The 20,314-nt window shown below is 42.6% G+C and overlaps 3 protein-coding genes across 3 annotated transcripts; 1 reads left to right on the top strand and 2 right to left on the bottom strand.

The window, feature by feature from the left end:
• Positions 1-4,464: 4,464 nt before the first annotated feature.
• Positions 4,465-5,713, bottom strand: LOC111874962. Its single transcript, XM_023870866.1, has 2 exons — positions 5,636-5,713; positions 4,465-5,274 (listed from the first exon to the last, which is right to left on the bottom strand). Exons 1-2 carry the CDS (start codon positions 5,711-5,713, stop codon positions 4,465-4,467), a joined length of 888 nt encoding a protein of 295 aa, XP_023726634.1.
• Positions 5,300-9,794, bottom strand: LOC111874973. Its single transcript, XM_023870892.2, has 2 exons — positions 6,292-9,794; positions 5,300-5,923 (listed from the first exon to the last, which is right to left on the bottom strand). The coding sequence occupies exons 1-2, from the start codon at positions 7,353-7,355 to the stop codon at positions 5,890-5,892; spliced, it is 1,098 nt and encodes a 365-aa protein (XP_023726660.1). The 5' UTR covers positions 7,356-9,794; the 3' UTR covers positions 5,300-5,889.
• A 6,422-nt stretch (positions 9,795-16,216) lies between these two features.
• On the top strand, positions 16,217-17,104 carry LOC111874968 (protein ALP1-like). The gene has a single exon (XM_023870878.1). The coding sequence runs from the start codon at positions 16,217-16,219 to the stop codon at positions 17,102-17,104; it is 888 nt and encodes a 295-aa protein (XP_023726646.1).
• Positions 17,105-20,314: the final 3,210 nt, after the last annotated feature.

Raw genomic sequence — 20,314 nt, forward strand, 5'->3', positions numbered from 1 at the left:
CTAATATGCCCGAGTTCTCCATCACAAGCATTTGTATTTACTGAGCTTAGGGGAAGAGAGGTTTCTTTCGCTGCAAACGTGTTGGCTAGCTACTGTTGGTGGTTGTTGGACTGCAGACATCTGAGAGGAAGTGGAAGGACTGTCTGCATGTATAGGAATAGACGTTAGAGTCGCGTGCACCACTGTCTTGCTGTATGGGGTAGGAGTTATAACCGAGGGCAAAGGATCCAAGGAAGGTGTATGTAAAGAAGGGACAGGAGATTGTGGGCATGACTGTGAAGCAGAATCTGAGTCACATGGAACTGCCAGTCTGTTCAGGTGTACCCTTTCAGATGTAGTGAAATCACTTTCCAGGAAATGTTTGCTGCATAAATATTTATTGTGCAGCCTTCTAGCAGAATCAGTAGTGCAGGATATTCCAACTTTTCCTGCCCATACCGCAGCCCTGTTAAAGTAGAACAAATAGTCTCAAAACCTAGAAATAATTCTTCAGTAAACATTACAAACTTGGTACCCATTCTAAAATTTTGGGTTCTGTTGAATAAATTGAACACAGACATACACAAAACTTAATTTATTCATTGGGTTAAGCAACACATAATAAAGTAATTACACCTGAATTAAAACACACATACCGTGCTGGATCCTTTGGAAAACTGAAGAATCTCACCCCTTGCTTACTGGATGACAAGCACCCAGCAGCAGCACAAGTTATAGTTTTCATTTTTATACTGCAAGAAGCAATACAAAAATTATAACACCATCACGGTACTCTTAGAACTCCTTCACAGTCAACAGACAATCTCTGGGATAAACAGAAAGTTGCAGAACATAACAAAAAAATATCATTTACATGACAGTTCATGATAACCTCAAAAATTTTAGGCTTGAAAGAATTCTATGTTTCTAATTCCATTTGTGGTAGTAAGCATAATATTCATATACACAAATAATATGTTTGACATGGAGCTGTAATTTCGTTCGCAAATGTCTACTTTCGTTTCGCAACCACATCAAATCAAAATTCATACTTACCAATTTGCATATAATGCACCACCATAACCGCACGTAATTGTGGGTATTCAAGTTGGTTTGTTTAGGCTCTCTGATAGGTCGAGACCTGCGTGAGGTTTCGTCCGCCGCACATAATTTCGCTAATTCTAATTGGTTTGTTTAGGCTTTCTGATTGGTCGAGATCTTTGTGTAGTATCTGCCGTCATTCATAGAGGCAGTAGTTACCGTGTTTCCCCCTTCTCCTATGTCAGTTTCTACCCCCTGGTCATAGGTATGTATGTCGTTCATACTTATTTACTTAAAATACGACAACTTCAAAACAACAAGCGGATGTTTGCCGGCCTAGGGCGCCAGGGTGTCTGCTAGCGGTTAGCACTATGTGGTCCGTGGTCCTCTGGTTAGCCCAGATGCTACACTTCCTTCCCTTATGGAGATTGGGCCTCAAGGATTACAGTGGCCAGTCTATCACCAGCTATCTTTTGCCTACTGCCAGACTCTTGCTCTGAGATTTGGTCTTCTTGTTATAGGTATGTTTTAAAAAAATATTACGCATTAAAAGTAATCAATATTTAGCACAAGGCGAAGATATATATATATATATATCACCTTAAGAATTACATAATATTATAAACTCATAGTATAATTTAATGTTGGACAATATAATAAAATTAAATTATAAAATATTTTGAGCACTATTTCAACATACTGACCTCAAATTGCTTCTTCTTACCATTGCACGGATCCGGATGGACTGTTGAAATATTCACAGTACGCATCTCTGATCCTTTTGGCAGTTGTTATTGTATGTGGAGTGATCGAAACCATCAGCTTGATTAACGTTCACATTTTTATCTGCTGCTGGTTCGTGCAGTCCCTCGACATTATAATTATGTTGTGCCGAAGGGTGATGCATTTCACAGTATCCACGCCCGTACTTACTTTCGTTTCTGTTGGCCTATTTAGACCCTCCACTTCGAAGCACATACTCCAAAAGCGCGTTCCACGATGCGTCTTGCGCGCGATAGTCTGTAATTGAATATAGCTTTATTCTTATCCAGTGTTCTACTGTATGGCTTCAATAAGTACGATGTTAGTGGATAAGCCTCGTTACCAACAAATACATGAGGCACAGTTATGTCGCTGTTTGGTAGAGCTATGGCATCAAGTACTTTCAGTGTGTCTGTTTCCAAATTCTGAAAGTGGAGTATCGGAAAACACCTCCGTCGCTATGTTTGCCATACGCCCCAACATCCACAGCAAAATAAATTTCATTCGCGCATCTACAACAGCTTGTAGAACTATCGAATGGAACTGTTTGTAATTGAAGAAAAGGCTGCCTGAGTTTCGAGGGCATTTTAACCGAATGTGTTTGCCATCTGTGCTGCCAGTGCACAGTAACTTCGGACAAGGCCCCGCATTCCCAGTCATATCCCGCCCATAGCTTGTGGTGGGAGGAGTTTCTTAACACTTCAGTTTCTTCCACTGTTCTCTTTTCGAAGTCATTTGTAATGAAGAAAAGAATTTAGCCATTCGTCGTGGAAGTACATGTAGAATTGACTAGGGTGTCCATGTTAAAAATGTAGTCTATATCGTGAAAATTAAAACTGGTCATACCTAGTATCTCTTATTTACTCATCATTTTCATCTGACGTTTCACTTTTCTCACTATCTGATGTGATGATTGGAATTTCTAACCACATTCGTATCCGTCCGGTGCGTGTCTTATACTGAACTGCCGAGAGGATCAAATTTGTTGCTGGGGAAGTTTTACTAAAATCTGTCGACACATTGCCATTTTGGTTAACATCAGACAAAAACAACTGATAGTTCACCACTGAAAACGATTCCTTGAATACTTCACACTTTCTTGAAAGTTCTTGAAGCACTGATCTGCAAGCACTTCGAATATTTCCCCTTTCAGGTCTCAGAACAAAGCTGTGCTATATTTGGCTGACCAGGTCACGAACACTCATATATAAACGTAAATATTATCGAAGCCAGTACCGTGATAAACGATTTCTATGTTCAGAGCTAAGGAATGAACCTCTGACATGACCCTGCGTGGGTTTGTTTTGGTTTCAAACCCAACATAAAACCGTCAGCACTGACAAAGAGTGCACGTGTCCTGTGTCATAAATCAGTGACATTAGGCCAACTCGGGTTGCTGCCTCTGTCATTCATTTGTGACATTCGTCCGTTAANGGGAACCGTCACAATACAGCAAATAGTAGACATCAAAGTCAGCGTTCAGCTGTGGCTTTGCTATATGTTTCAGCCACTAACGGCCATCATCAGGCAAATACATTTTTTTTACGTCAGTTTGCAATCTACTTGACCACTGCAAGTAATAAGTAAATGCGATGGATGCTTATGTCGTTAAGGCGGCAGCTGCCCACTGGCAGTACCGTACCTTTTAGTTACATAAGTCTTCTGGCCAGGTTGTCCTCAGTCGCCTTGCTGCTGGGTGCGGTTTCGTTAATTCAACGATTAGCGGGTTCTCGTGTCCTGTTATCCGAGTACGGTGTCTGGTGGCATGTTTTCTGATCTCTTCCGTGATGAGGGGTATGTTGAGATCGTTGTGGATAGTTCCGTTTGTTACGTACCATGGTGCGCCTGTGATTCTTCTTAGTGTTTTCGATTGGAATGTTTGGAGGATTTTGGTATTGGATGGTCGAGCGCAGCCCCACAGCTCGATGCCATAGGTCCATATAGGTTTTAAGAGTGCCTTGTATAACAGGGTTTTGTTCTCCAGGGACAATTGCGAGCGTTTTCCTAGCAGCCAGTGCAGCTGTCTCTCTTTCAGCGTTAACTGTTGGCGTTTCTTTTTGATGCGAGTCCTCCACGTGAGTTTTTGGTGTAGGTAAAGACCTAAGTATTTGACTTCGGCGTTGCGTGGTATGTTCCTGTTGTTGGTTGTTATTTGCGGACAGGAGGCAAATACATATCAACAAAAACTACCATTTAACTGCAATCATAAAATGGATATAACACTATTAATAGTACAAATTTAAAAATGTTTATGTAAAAAATACAAAAGTTCAGATTATATAGAACATAAAAATTGAAAGTATTATATAACAAGATAAATATTAATGATGTTTTCAAAACATCAAATCAGTCGTTGGATTTACTTTGTGTGCGTTTCCATAGACAGTTTGGAAAATAGAAGATTTTAAGAGAGGATCATGGTGTTGCAATTAATAAATTGTGTAATGGTGCCTCGTCTTACGAAGAATTGTCCGTATTGCATGGAAAGCAAACAACGACTCCACAAAAACACTACATGAAGAGTTCTGTCGTATGGAATATAATACTGTCACGTGTCCGGAGTTCCGTGGCAAGTAATTGTGGTATCTTAGTTTTGATCGTTGGGTTTATTGGACGTTACTAACACATTTACATTCGGTTACAATATTTCACACACTCAACTATTTCTGTATACGGAATTCCTCACTGTGGTCTGCGTCCTGCACCTCTGATCTTCTGGACTCTCCTTTCCCTTCTGTGATGTGCCTTCAGTTCCATTTCCCATGCGAAGTACTGGTCCTCTCGATTTTCCACTTTATTGCAATATGCTGCCCAGCCTTCGGCGGAAATGGAATTAAATTTCTCCTCTGCTAGACGCATTGTATCGTCCAACTTAAATGTCACGTTCCTTTCGCCCACCCAATTTTTAACGGTGCCCCACACCATCTCACTAGGGTTAAGGTCTGGATCATAAGGTGGGAGACGTATCACAGAGTGTCCAGCAGCAGCACAAGTAGCGTCTAGTCTATATTCTATATTATCTGACTTGTGTTTTTTTATTAATTCGTACAGGCCTGGTTTCAGTGCCGAAGCCGGATACGAAATGTTCCGTTCTGCCAACCACTGTTTCATTTCACCTACTTTGGTATTTGAAGTTGGCGCTCTGTTTACTTCAATATTATGGTAACTTGCATTGTCAGTTACCATCACCGTTCTTGGAGGCAAGTTTGGAATTAATTTTTCCTGGATCCACTTCTCAAAGTTTCCAGAATTCATCTCGTGGTGGTGGTCACCTGTTTTTCTGCCTGACTTAAACATAAGCAAAGCTTTCTCCACAAAACCTTGCTTACCACCACCATGTACAATAATTGCTCGTGGACCTTTGTCAACAGGAGAGGAGAGTGTTTTGTTTAAAGAGTCATCCCAGGAGTATGATGTGTGGCTACTGTGCAAGTACGTTTCATCGACATACACAATAGGCGAACCTTCTCTGCGATATTGCCTGATTGTCCTCTGATAATGCAGGCGTTTAGAACGGGTGTTATGCCATTCAATCAATTTTTTTTTCTATTATCCCTCGTCCTTCTCCAACGAAAACCAAGCCGGCGAACAATTCTTCTGTGTTGTGCCCCAAGGGGTTAGGGTAGCTCTGACACATCGATGGCTCGTGGATAGCTGGGAAGGGATTGGAGAAGAGCTGTATATTCGTCGTGAATATATTGGAGATGATGGAGGAATAGTGCGTATATGTCTTGCTTTGTGATGATGTTTGGAGGCTGGGGAATTTGAGCTTGTTGCGAAATCAAGGAGGATATCGTAACTTTGAGATGGAACACAAATATCCTCTGTTTTATGGGGTTGACGTCGTCTGTACCGACCCAATTCCATATGTCTTGGTTCGTGGTGATGAAGATCGGAAGGCGATTGATAACTCTTTGTCGGCGTGTTTCATGTCGGTTGGGATTGGTGCTCCCTCCAACAAGAGTTTCCATGTGCCGACGGTGGTTTGGTCAATAATGGGTTCTTCAAAGACGACACTCGTTGCGTTAGGAAGTTGATCCAAGTGGAAGTTGGACTTGTCTCGTTCTCGGGCAACTCGGGTTGGATTTGTATCGGAGAGGAGGATGTTCATAAGCAGCGATTTGCCGGTGTTAGTTGGTCCCTGCAGGACAAAAGAGTTTATCTTGGTGATATTCATAGAATGTATCAACAAGAAATGAGAAAAGAACTTGGATACGCTGATAGAATTTGCTCGGAATACATTTTTGAGCCAAGATACGTTTGATGGTATTACTTGGTGGAGTTGAAAGTTGTCGATGATTAGTTGATAATAATGTTTTGTTTTGATGTTTTGAAGAGTCTCGATGTTGTGAATTTTAATGAGGGTTTTGATGATATTTTGACCAACGTATCCGAGTTGTTTGAGAAGTTGGATTTTTGTATCGGTTGGAAGAACCCTCTGAAAATTTTCGTATGATGTAATTTTGTTTGAGATAATAAGATTAGAAATGTAATCAATTGAGAACGTACGTTGTGTGAGGTTGTCCTTGTGAATGGTCTTTTTTTTCTTCCACATATTGCTGACATGGCATGTTGTCGGCTGATGAATCAGTGATGTCATATTTCGCAAGAGCATCTAGGATTGGCTTGATGATGGAAAGGGATTTATTTCCATACTTGTTGAATGTTGAGATACCTTTACGGATGAGATATGAAATGAATCTGGTTGTGTAGCGGATGAGTTGAAGGCTTGTATGAGCTTCTGCATTTCCAGACAAGCCTGTTTTAAGGAAAGATAGGATGGAGTTGACGTGACGGGAGACGTTGTTTGAATGGCGGACGGAGAAGACGATGTGGATGTGGTCTCCATGGTCGAATGTTGCAAATGTGGGGGACTTTTTGGAGGTTGGTGGGAGGGCATCGAATGTTGTTTTGTGGAGGATGAAGGTGTAGTATAGATCTGGAGAGGTTGTGGTTGGTTGGTTGGATGTCGATGGGAGGGCTTCCACTCGGATCATCGTTTCCAGTTGTGTTTGAAGGAGTGCTGGGCGGTGATGGCGAAGTAGTTCTGTCATCGGAGTGGTAAAGATGTCCATTGTCGGTTGTGTCGACGTTAGAAGTTCTTCTTTGTTTAGTTTGGTTTCTAGTAGGACTGTTATCACTTGAGATGCGTCGTTTGTTGAGTATGATAACAGAGGCTCTTTCGTTGATCCTTCCTGTATCAACATCGTGTATGGAGTTATCCCCAGTATACGTATGGCGGCTAGGAAGATTGCTTGGCGGACTGTTCTGCTGGATGTGTTTGTGAGTGATATGATGAGGTTCATCTCCGATTGGGGTGGATGGTCGATGTGGACTTGGAGAATTTGTAGGTGTGAGTTTAGGCGGGCTAGGGGTTCCGGTGCTTTGGAGAGGGTATGATGTTCCCGGAGGTGGGCCGAATATTCCTGTAGAAGTTCCTGGGTCAGTGGGCTGAGGATATTTCCAAAGAGAATATATCTCCTTGGGGGAAGTGTTATCGTTTTCCCCGCTGGTGTTGTGAATGTTGGCCATTTGGATTTGTTGGATGATTGATCTGTCCAAACTAGTGACATTTGCAGTTCTTACCCGAAGAGAGCCAATGTATGTTGTAACTTCCTCTTGGCCGAAAAGTTGTTCGGTTGTATCGTCTGTATCGTCAAACGGAGATTGATGAGGAAGAAGAATTCCGGCGGCTTGTTGGCGTAGAGTGTTGTCGGCACAAAGGTTTGAAGTGGGACACTGAGCGAACTCCGTCCAACAGCGAGAACAGTTGCAGACTGCTTTGTAGTGGCAGCAAGTGTCGTGATAATACATGACTGAATGAGATGTTGATGCAGTGTTGTATTTAAAGAGAAAGATAAAAGGGTTAATGGGAAGGTTAATGGGTAGCGATAAAGTATTGTATCGCGAGGCATGTTCTAAGTGTCTGTCATCTTTTATCGCCATCTGCGCGTGCACAAAACTGTGACCGCATCACATCATTCTCCTATTTATATATTTCACTGCTATAACTCTACTTGGAATGACCTTGAATACTAAGATGGTGATGTGACGACAATCACATATTGTTCGTCGTCCAAAAATTACTAGTTGCTATGGTGGTCACGCCTGGCTGTTTTTGCCCAGAATATGTCACGGGCTTTCTCGTTTCTTGTCATATTGCTCAGTGTACACCACTCGTATAATGTTCATGCCTGGGATGATGCAGTTGGTTATAGTGATACCTTATAACTGACCTTGAGTGCACCACTGTTAGTTGCCGCTTACAACTGCCATCCTCTTCATTGTCAAATTTACACTATGCGTTGGTCGCCACTCGTGGCTGTCCTTCGCCAGTATCCCTTCCTTTCCCTGTGCTGCGGCTCACCTGCGCCGTGTTCCTGGACGTCTCCACTGAAGTTACACTGCCCTCCTTCCCTGTCTCGTGGACGTTGAGAAGTTATGTGGGAAGGGAGGAGAATAATGGTTGCTGGTGGTAGTAGGCAAGGGGTCTTCTGTACGATTATTAAGGCGTCTCGCAAGTAGGGAAAGTCGGGAGTAGCTGGGTTCTGCTCCTTAATGGTAGAGAGGAGTTCCTATCGAGGGTGATACGGGCCTGGATTGTGAACGGCAGGAAGATCCTTATGCTACAATCACGTACACCACTTCAAGACTTGTTGCACTTTCAGTAATTATTTATTTAACTAACACTGGACATACCAGTAGCTCGTTTAGTTTACACTTATGTAGTTTGATCTTGTACTACTTCTAGCGAAGTGACGCAGGTTCTGTGTCTCAATCGGCCGAAAGTTTTATGAAGACTCCTCGGGTTAGAATGCTCTCTCTCTGAATCCTGAGGTCCACGAACCACAGAATCCAAGAGAAATCAACTGCAACATATGCTATTGGTCTAGTTTAAAAGGAGGTTCCCTAAATTAGTGAATTTCCGATCATGTGATTCTGGCAGTGACTGACCTAACCCTAAGGTTGACAGCGACTTGATGTATTAAGATCAGGGAATGAGGCTCAGGCACTCCTCTTTGTAAGTTATAGCCGCCCCAAACTGTCAGCTCTCAAATTCCCAAAGACTTTCCGACTCTGCTGAAACTGCCAGAATTCCAGGAAGTGTACCAGATGTTACTTCCGGTCCACATAGCAAAACTTGGACTGTGTCACTTCTCAGTGTAAAAGGGCGACTATCTCCCGGATCTGTTTGTATATTACGTAGTTTTAAGTTAATAAAATTTCAGTTCATACGAAAGAGTCCGGCAAAGTATGATGAAATGACAACTAACAATAAGATGGGAACAAACAGTTCACTCTATAAAACTTAAAGCTTCTAGGTTTTGAAAACTTCCTTGGTGTAAGCTATGTAATTCGGTAGTCTCCATATCTTTCTTGGACACAACAGTCCGCCTGTCATCATATTCTATCATAGATGTCATAATCTCGCTTCTGTTTCGGTGGGGGGTGGTCGTCTTTGGAGCACAGTGGCCGGCTCTCTGGGTCAATATCTTGGGTATAGTGTCCAATCTTCGCGCTGGACTATGGTTAGCGGATTTAAGAAAGGCGATCTGCTAGCTTCTGAAATGTCATCTTTCAACATTGCTCTATTTGCTGTTGGACTGCCGGTCTCAGACCAAAAGCAGTGGACCTGTTGTACCCAACTATAGGTCTGTCAGCTTCCATTCGGAATTTTTAGCTGAATAATTTACAAATCCCCGGTTTGGACGTAAATCTGCCTATATACTTTATTACTCGCTTATATAACGCTCCTCTGTTCATAATTAATGTTAACAATCTGCTCTATGAAGACGGATAAGTCGGTCTTCAGCAGCGACCTCGGGTCAGAGAAATCCTGTTCTGGAGTAGGTACATGGGTTCGGTTTGGCGGTTCACTCTCCACACGACTGTAATGTAAATCTTTTCTTTAGTAGTGCTAGCACCAGGTGATGAATTCCGCCAGCAGAAGAGATGTCACCTGTTGAAGCTCTAGTTGTCGAAAATAAGGATGAGGTGTGACGTGGATCAGCAAAAAGAACTAAGTCTTTCTGAATGCTGAAGAGACGACAAAGTTTTACTAGACTCCTCAAAGACACAGTAGATACAGATGTGAGGGTCCACGACCCAGATAACTCCTAACCGTCGGCGAACAGAGATTCGTTCAGCAACGTGATCAGTAAGTCTGATGTCGTCCCATCGTAAGGTTCTGTACTTATAGTAATAATCTTGGCGTTGGCTCGGCCAAAAGCCTGGGCACATGACACTGGAATCTGACGTAATCTGGATGACACGAGGCAGATGCTTGTATTAGTGAGATTTCGTTTATACGCCCCAGATCAGGACCAAAGTACAGGCACGTGGAGCGACAGTCATAAGCAGCACGTGTTATGTTTGGGACATTTAAGTGTCTTAACCTTAGAGGATCTAAGGTTATCGATCTCTTGTTTCCTCATTGAGAAAAACAGCTGTCTTACAAAATCTTACTGAAAGTGAATACAATATAATTAAAGTACATTGTTACTTTAGATTTCAGAGAGTTTACCTATACATGTGGTATCACTCCCTTTACAGGTTAACCTTATTGATAAATTTACATTAGTAACATAATTGGTTTCATCTCATTATAGGTGTTAANTGGAGTAGGTACATGGGTTCGGTTTGGCGGTTCACTCTCCACACGACTGTAATGTAAATCTTTTCTTTAGTAGTGCTAGCACCAGGTGATGAATTCCGCCAGCAGAAGAGATGTCACCTGTTGAAGCTCTAGTTGTCGAAAATAAGGATGAGGTGTGACGTGGATCAGCAAAAAGAACTAAGTCTTTCTGGATGCTGAAGAGACGACAAAGTTTACTAGATTCCTCAAAGACACAGTAGATACAGATGTGAGGGTCCACGACCCAGATAACTCCTAACCGTCGGCGAACAGAGATTCGTTCAGCAACGTGATCAGTAAGTCTGATGTCGTCCCATCGTAAGGTTCTGTACTTATAGTAATAATCTTGGCGTTGGCTCGGCCAAAAGCCTGGGCACATGACACTGGAATCTGACGTAATCTGGATGACACGAGGCAGATGCTTGTATTAGTGAGATTTCGTTTATACGCCCCAGATCAGGACCAAAGTACAGGCACGTGGAGCGACAGTCATAAGCAGCACGTGTTATGTTTGGGACATTTAAGTGTCTTAACCTTAGAGGATCTAAGGTTATCGATCTCTTGTTTCCTCATTGAGAAAAACAGCTGTCTTACAAAATCTTACTGAAAGTGAATACAATATAATTAAAGTACATTGTTACTTTAGATTTCAGAGAGTTTACCTATACATGTGGTATCACTCCCTTTACAGGTTAACCTTATTGATAAATTTACATTAGTAACATAATTGGTTTCATCTCATTATAGGTGTTAAAGATATGTAATTACAATTCACATATTACACGACTTAGCAGGAACTTTATTCCGGGCGGCGTCCCTATGATACTGTTATGATGCCAGGATGGGTGCGGTCTAGGGTACCTGGTCGAGGATATGTCCCTTCCCCAATCATAATGAAACACCTTTCTCTTTTTATAACCAAAAAGAAGAAAGTAACATTTATCAATTCATGTAGTAACACAGCATAACATAATAATTTGATCACTCTTGCCTAACTGCAATCACTGCTCCTTGCTACTGGTTATTCAGCCAGGCTGTGACAACAGTTCTTTACTTACAAAGTACAGCAACCCTGATGTACAACATTGTGATGCGGGAAACCCGTAGAGGTGTGTCGCCGAACTACTCTCTGCTGTCTGCCACATACGCTTAGCGGCTCCCCCTGGAGGACGGACCTTCTAGCTGTCTCCAATTACTTGTATCAACTACCAAGGAGTGTCCTTCACTTCCTCTGTAACTAATCTTATATACCTTCTGGTTTTCTCAGGAACATTGTAACAAGAGTTATTGGTTGGTCATCCTCCTCATCATTTCCACTTCTTCTAAACTGACAAGTGATTGCTGGCATCATTCGTCCGTCATAGGATATACGACTCGTCTCAAATTTCCCGTAATAACTTTTGTTTTCAATTTTCATGTTTGTTAGAACAGTCTGTAACCACTACATCCGTCATTAAGCCTACTGCGCCGGAAGCCACTGTGGTATAACTTCCCAACTTTGTTCATACCGTGGTTCCCCGTCCACATCCTGTGGGTTTAACTTTACACATGTACAGCCTGTGTACCTCATATAATTATTAATATTCAATCAATACGTATTGCAAATAATCTTATCCCTTCCAGGTAACATAGTCATATATATCTATATAAGATAAAGTCATTTCATAACAGTACCAGTATCAGCTTTCTGTTTCTGCAGTTGCGGCCGAAACATGTAGAAGAAAGCAAGACGAAAGACCTATAATAAATTGTTGCACTTAAGACGAAGTTTATATCATATATCGTATAGAGTGCAACAGGATGCTTAAATATATCTTAATTTATTCATTGGATGAAGCAACACATAATAAACTAATTACACCTGAATTAAAACAGACATACCGTGCTGGATCCTTTGGAAAGCTGAAGAATCTCACGTCTTGCCTGCTCGATGACAAGTACCCAGCAGCAGCACAAGTTATAGTTTTCATTTTTATACTGCAAGAAGCAATACAAAAATTATAACACCATCACGGTACTCTTAGGCCCATTTCACACCAAGCCAGTCCCGTCACGTCCAGTCCAGTCACGTCTAGATCAGTCAAGTCAAACCAGTCAAAAGCTTTCACACTGAATAAGTCAAATCATCGACAGTCTTTTGGGAAGTATCTTTGAAGATGGATGTCATATTAAGTNCAAGCATAATAATCATATACACAAATAATATGTTTGACATGGAGCTGTAATTTCGTTCGCAAATGTCTACTTTCGTTTCGCAACCACATCAAATCAAAATTCATACTTACCAATTTGCATATAATGCACCACCATAACCGCACGTAATTGTGGGTATTCAAGTTGGTTTGTTTAAGCCGGGTCCAGACTTGTTGCGTATCCCCGTATCATCCTTCCGTTGTAAAATAATACGCAACGGGCTGTTCGCTCGCTTAGCGGTCTTTTACCGTCGCATCAAAGGGACGACTCGGGTTGCAGTGGTGCCAGTCTGGACGTGTAGGCGGCTGCATCGCGCTTTGCTTATCAGCTCCAGACAGTTGGAGTGAAGTCATCACCAGTGTGCGTTCTTCTGTTTGTGATTCTCTGTTTATATACTCTGAATGGAGTGGAGTAAGGAGAGCATTATATATTTAATTGATGAANCCAACTTCATCCCATGCCTTTTCACTTTCATCTTTCTTCGAATATCCAGGAAGCGTAAAATTGTACAAAACAGGATGTTTTTCAACTTCTCCTACAAATAACGTATTCAGCTGTTGTTCGCACATCTTGAAGAAAGTCACCAAGGAACTGAGCTACTTCAGTCCCTAGTGACTCGGCCGCCGAGTTGCCTGGAACTTATTACTAACGGGTCGGTAACGCGTTAGTGATCAGTAGCGCCGTGTGTGGTGTTCCATTCAGTCACATTGGAAGTGACTCATTGCGGACTCGTTAGTAACTTGCGTCACTAATCAGTTTATTTTGAGTAGCTCCGTGTGTAGACGGCCTTAGAGGCAGTAGTTACGGTGTTTCCCTTTCCCCTATTCCAGTTGCCACCCCCTGCACTAGAGCAATATGGTTAGCAGAACAGTGCAGTGCCGTTGTAGTATGTCTGCAGCGAGTGCGCCCACTGCAGGCGTGTAGCGTCAGAGACGGGACCGAAAGCATTCCCCCCACCAAAGTTGTTACCCACTACGTTTACCCCTCCAAGTTGAACCAAGCCCGCTTTCGTGTAGTCTTGCGCTCCATGTTGTACAGAATATTGCAATGACCGACTCGTCTTCGGAAGAAGAAACGATTTGTGTAGCTATGATGCTACAAGAGGATCAGCCAAAGCGAATATGGGTGCACGATATTTACAAGAAAAGAAACGAATTCGGAGAGTTCCACACGATATTTCACGACCTAACTGAAGACGATAAAAAGTCTTTTATCTACTTTCGCATGAGCTAGGCCAAATTTTGTGAGCTATTGTTAGCAATAGAGCCACGCATAGAGAAGAAGAACATGAATTTTAGAGAGGCTATAACCCCAAGGTTAGCGGTGACCTTAAGGTAACTCTAGTTCTCACACTTATTTTCTAAATGACAGAACCATTGAAGTTTTTATATTGCCAGATAGTTGATTTTATATTATTAGTATTTACAGCCGTATTAAGTAAGGTGACACAAAACAAACCATCGCTCCTTTACATAGAATAATTCATTGCAATTAAATTAACATGAAAAAATGAAACATTTGTGAACAACGATAATAAGTACGTACATGTATATGTGATTGTGCGGCGTAATAGACATGAAATGTGTAATGGTGACAGGAGTGGTTCATTTTTTATTTCATTGCACAGAAGGTTCAGAGTTTAATTAGCTGAGGAAGGACTGTTGTGTTCTGTACTTCCACAGGGTTGGTTTTGATCTTGCAAATCATGATGGCGAGGAAACATGGCGTATTGCGAATGGCTTGGGCTTTCTGGATGGGGTCGCCTGGACCCTGGCATGGAATGTAGTGAGTGGTGGGTCATAGGTGGTAAAGGGGGATGGAGTGACTGCGAATAGGATGGCTGGTTGGGGATGTGTTGTTGAAAAGGTAGGACGGAATGGGCGAGCTGTGTGGGATAGCTGTGACTTTGTTGTCGTCGTTCTAGGGCCTTCTTTTCTTGTTCCAGCACTATAGAGAATATTTTAGATTTTGCATCGAGTTGCAGATCTACAGGTAACTGACGTACAGTTTCCTCCACAGCCGAAAAGAATTTTGATAACTGATCGGTTGGTCTTAATTCTTTCTGTTTTTCTTCTCGTTTTGTAGCCAAATAGTTTTGTAATACCTCTCCTGCACTTAAGTGACGAACAGCTTTTCGTTTATACAACGAAGATGTCGATCCTGAAGGAGAAGGAACAACAGTATCACTTATAGGCGAAGGATCTGTTGGAGATCCTATTACCGCCCCTCTCTACCTCCTCCTCTCCTCTTCTTCCTCACACTTTGGTCGCACTTGTAGGTATTTCTTTCTTGTACTAAATTCTCAGGGTTATTTTAAGGAGGTGAGGTTTGTTGATTCGGTAGAGCTGAGAGACTCTTTATCTCAGAGCCTTGAACGGGCCACAGCTCTTGAGAAGAAATAAATGAACACTTAACTACAAAAGCACATATCAAGTTTAGACGAATTATATTTTTGAACACTTGTTTAGCCACTTCTTGATAACAACGTCAAATCAGTACTTTTATGTCTAACGAGTCCCGGTGTGTGACTTTTTGCGTCTAATTGCTTCGGAGCCTGGTGTGTGACTTTTTTTACGTCTAGTTCTAACGAGTGCAGCTTTTCGACTTTTTGCGTCTGATTCTTACGAGCCCCTCTTTCCGGCTGACGCTAAAACATGACGGTTCCTCGGACATTCAATTCCTGGCTTTCACCAGCGTCACTGCCCTGTCACACCCTTAAATCTTAGTGATTGGCTGTATTTGAAAAATAGGAGTATCTTAATTACATATTCCTCCACTCCGTTTAAAGCTTACTACAGTTTAAGGATTTTTGACTCCAACGTATTTCTGTCAGAATTTGACAAATGCTTAAGCGTCGCTTGGGCCCTAAAAACTTCACTCTTTTTAAGTTATGGCATGCACAAACTGCCAAGTATTGAATTCACAAAGGATTTCTTTAGCCATTCCCCAACGCAACTTTCCTCTAATAAACCTTTGACGGGTGTCTACCTGTTTCTTGTTGTAAGCTTGGGAAGACGCTAACTCTTACATACAAGAATTGACCTATGTCTCACTACCCTTGTTCACTGCATTTCATTTTGAACAATTAACCTTTCAAATTAATAAAGTTGACTACATTAAATAAGATGCGTAGCAGTGGGACGGTTACATTCCTCCTGCAGTGTGTGGAGTTTGCTGCTCGAATTGCGAAGGCTCTCTTACGTTGTCGTCCAAAACCTTCTCGACGTCTACTTCTTCGTCGTCGTCCTCTACCATTTGTGTTGCAGAGGACCCCAGGTTTGATACCTGTGGTCGGTCTTGGAAAGTGGGATGGAAAAAGGCCATTTGTTTTTCGAACTTCCACGGCTTTATAAAAATTGTCGCCTGCCCGCTTTTTGTTTTCTTTTTTAAATTGGTCCTTCTGTAACTGTCCCTTAATAACTTTCACCTTCGTTTACACTCCTCGGCTGAAAGAAAATACTTTCTTAAGAATGTAGCATGAGGTAAATTGCAAGTGGAAGTGTTAAAAATGTGATATCAAAATGCTTTGTATATTGTAACAGATTATTTTCTTGCAGGTTTTTGGGGCAAGGGGACACATTTCGAGCTATTGCTCTAACGTACAGGATGGGTGAAACAACAGTTCGTAGAATCGTTTATGAAACATGCGAGGTGATCTGGGAGGTTCTGAGCCCCATTGTTATGCCTCCACCTACAAAGGAAATCTGGGGACATATTTCATCTCGAATATGGGATAAATGGCAGTACCCAAACGCACTCGGTGCTATGGATGGGAAACATGTGGTATTTGAAAAGCCAGGTGGAAGTGGCTCCACATTTTTTAACTATAAAAAGGAGTTTAGTGTAGCTCTTCTAGCACTTGTTGACGCAGACTACAAGTTCGTAGTTGTTGATGTTGGAGCCCATGGAAGGACAAGCGATGGTGCAGTTTTCTTCAGGTCTCGTTTGGGGAAGATGTTAACCGAAGGTACACTGGACATACCCGTTCCTAAAAGTTTACCGAATGAACCTGAAATAGTTCTGCCACATGTTATTGTTGCTGATGAGGCCTTCCCACTCCAAGAAAACATCATGCGACCATACCCTGGGCCCCAAGTCGTAAACAACGAACGTAACAAAATCTACAATTATAGGCATAGTAGATTTAGGCGAGAGAGTGAGAATGCTTTTGGCGTAATTAGCAAGAAATTCCGAATTTACCGGCGAAAGCTACAAATATCACCAGACAACTTGGATAAGGTTATTTTGGCAACAACTTGTTTGCACAATTTCCTTTGCGGTGATGACGAATATCTCTGGCAGCCTGGAAAACTCGAAGCATCTGTAGAATCGCTACGTCTTGAAGATATACCACGGATAGGGGGAAGACCAAGCGACGTTGCGTATGCTGTTAGAGAGCAACTCAAAACATATTTCGTTTCACGTGCAGGCAGCGTGATATGGTGTACAGAGGAAGGAGACAACTACCCAGTGATCCTTAAACCATCATGTTAAGGATAAAGGAGAGGAATTTACGCAATTTAACATATTGGACCTGCGAGGAATACAATACAATACTAGCACGAACACCATTGTACATCACGCTACTTCACATGAGGAATGTGTTATGCTGTTGAACGTAACCATTGATTGTATTTTGTTGTTTTCAGTATAAGTATATTGTACATAAATAGTATGTGCGATTCAATACAGCTGTTGCCACAGTCACTTCTAGCGTTAAAATCACAAATATGTCGCAAAGTAGTACCTAACTATATACTGTTTGTACACGGAAGGTACAGGTACAGTTGTCCCTGTGTTCAACGAATGAAAGCACGACGCCATTAAAGGCTTATGGGGGAGTGGATGTATAGATCTACATTTTCTTGACCCTACTGGGACTCGATCTCTGACCCCTCGGTCGTCCAGCCCGTAGGCAGTCGCTATACCTACTACGCTACCGGGGCTCACGTGCATGGGAAGCCTACTGTAGGCCGTGAGTTAAAACATTATATAAGCAATTTGTTTTCATTCATGTATTGCGTACTAATTATTAGTCTACCTGATTCGTTCAGCGTTTTCTCTTCTCATGCTGTCATAATAGTAGGCATGACTGCAGTCGTAGAGGATATTGTACTCTTGTACAGTGGAGATTAATCTTTCCTCGAACGCCATGTCTTGCCTCATTGACACTCAACCCAGGAATGACAAAGCGTTTTGGTATGTGTGAAGGGGGATGCGGCGTGCCGCCATGACACTGCCGTGCAGAATGTTTGCCTCTTCGAGCAACGGAGACGATACTATACTATACTATACTGGCACGACCCTACTCTAAGTCAAAGTCATGTTACAACTGACGGTCGGTCAGTCTGTCTGTCTTGGTGCCGAGCCCCATTCTTTTGAATGGAAGTTACGTCTTGTCTGTGTGGGGCGCCCTCTCTGACGAGAGGTCGGGTCTGTCATTTGTCAGTCAGTCTGTTTTAATATGTCCACTGTCTGTATTTACATAGATTTACAATACACACTTATGTATTACTTTTATGTACAATATATACAAGGCCTCAGTCAGTCCAGGCTCGGTACAGCAGATTACGCCCTATTTCCAGTATTATTCGCCACCACGGCAGTCTAGTCACTTGAACGGTCGTATGCCTGACCGCCCCCAAGTTTAAGCCTCTTATACTTTCTGTGGCGGGCTTCGCCTTGTCCGATGTTGCGAACATTCTCATTCTCATGATTTTGTATGACTTCTGCTTGTTGCCTGCATAATTTTGTTATAAAGTCATATACGTACGGGATTTTGAATGCCATGTGTAAGGCGCGGACCGGTGTGCGCCTCGGAAAATTGCCAGTGGTGCGGGGAACCTTATTTTGCAGGCGCTGCATTTTATTAGATGGTTTTTTTTTTTTGAGATCCCCATTTATTTGCAATCTGTATGAATACATTTAGCAAATTGTTGTGAGTTGTGTGAAATGACGTGTGGAGGGGAGCTCATTAATTCCCCTCCGTATATGAATAGGTTGGGGCCTGGTTGGAGAAGGGGAGAAACTTAAGCTAAACTTAAAACTAAACTACTAACTAAGATTATATTTTGAATCTGGTGATCAGATCGATTGGCTGGTGTCGTTTGAGGCGCCTTGGGTCTGGTGGTTGAAGTAGTTGAGCTGCAAGTTCGTTGGGGTGTGTATGTAGTCGAGCTCTGTATTGGGAGCTCCATTGACTAATCTCTTCCTTGATTGTATTGATTTGAAGATCACGCCTGATGATCGTATTTGGGACGTACCATGGCGCGTTGGTTATTAGGCGCAGTACTTTTGATTGGAAGCGTTCCAGTATTTCTATGTATGAGTTGGATGCTGTCCCCCAGAGTTGTAATCCGTAGGTCCAGATGGGCTTGAGGATGATCTTGTATGCCAGAAGTTTGTGTATTGAGAGACTGGACTTTCGGCCTATTTCATGAGTCACCCCCTACTAGCCAGCCACTCAGTGTGAAGTTAGCACCCAGTAGTATGGATGTTATTGTATGAACCTGAAGTGTCTTGATGTTCATTGTTGGCTTAGGCGCAACCATGTTCCTATAGGTGGGGTTAGTACTCCTGCTAAACCAGACACAGTAGTGTGTGTAGTCATTATAATGTCTCATTAAACTTTGACGTGGTGGTCCAATAGAGAAGGCTGCCGTGGACCATGGAGTGGCATACGTATATAATTGTCTAGACAGGAGTGGAGGTCGAAGACAACGTGCCTCACTAAGTATCCCTGCGTTGTCTAGGAGAACCACCCATGTAGTATTCCTCTGGAAGATGAGCTGGGCTAGGAATTGCGGCCAACCCATGGCCCATGTCAGCCATGACAGGTAGCCTGCGATGCGTGCCAAGTCCTGCCGAGATGCTTGTGGAACAAGTTGGCTGAGATATCGTAGTTGTGTTAGGCACATATTTGTGGGGCGAAGTGTTCCATGTATGATGTTGATCCGTAAGCCAAGGTACACTATGTCCGTGGTGGGCACAGTTACCGACTTTTGCACATTAATCGTAAAACCAAGACGTGTCAACTCTTGAAGTATAGCCGGCGCTGGCAGGTCTTCTTCTGAGAAGAGAAGCCAGTCGTCCAGGTAGGCTACCATGACAACACCAAACAAGCGATGCAAATGCCTTGCTACTGCTATACTCATACGTTGCATAATGGCAGGGGCCAACGGATGCCCCATTGGCATCCGGGTCCAGGCATACCAGTTGCCTTGATAATACAGTGCGTACAATCAAGTGCGCGCCGCGGCTACAAATTGCCGTGAGTCATACCACCGCAGAACGGATGCAGTGCCGTTCCCCGATAGCGTGAGTGTAGTGGTGTCGCTGAGTCTCCGTCCATCAGTTGCTCTACATGCACACATTTATAAGAATACAGTAAAAAGATAACTTACCGTGGTTTATAACAGGTGCTGAAAGTGACCTCCTTCTGCTTGCAAACATGCCGCGCATCTCACAAATAAATTACGCGACACTCTCTGCAGTTCGTCGACGGTAATTGAATGAATTACGCGTGTAATTTCATTTTGAAGACTATCAATGCTGCGGGGATTATTTTTGTAGACTTTTTGCTTCAGGTTGCCCCAAAGATAATAATCAGAAATACTGAGATCTGGGGATCTGGGAGGCCACAGTCCTCTACTGACAATTCTGTCTTCAAACACTTCCTGTATTGCGACCATGGATGCATTAGCC

Source organism: Cryptotermes secundus, unplaced genomic scaffold (genome assembly GCF_002891405.2).
Source record: "Cryptotermes secundus unplaced genomic scaffold, Csec_1.0 scaffold321, whole genome shotgun sequence".
In the NCBI taxonomy this organism is placed as follows: Eukaryota; Metazoa; Arthropoda; class Insecta; order Blattodea; family Kalotermitidae; genus Cryptotermes; species Cryptotermes secundus.

Coding starts and splice junctions, on each gene's coding strand:
- LOC111874962 (XM_023870866.1), bottom strand. CDS start 5,713: ATGAAACACGCCGACAAAGAGTTATCAATCGCCTTCCGATCTTCATCA. Junction 5,275..5,635: donor AGACATATGGAATTGGGTCG/GTACAGACGACG, acceptor CTGCATTATCAG/AGGACAATCAGGCAATATCG.
- LOC111874973 (XM_023870892.2), bottom strand. CDS start 7,355: ATGTCACTAGTTTGGACAGATCAATCATCCAACAAATCCAAATGGCCA. Junction 5,924..6,291: donor CAAGGACAACCTCACACAAC/GTACGTTCTCAA, acceptor TTTGTCCTGCAG/GGACCAACTAACACCGGCAA.
- LOC111874968 (XM_023870878.1), top strand. CDS start 16,217: ATGGGTGAAACAACAGTTCGTAGAATCGTTTATGAAACATGCGAGGTG.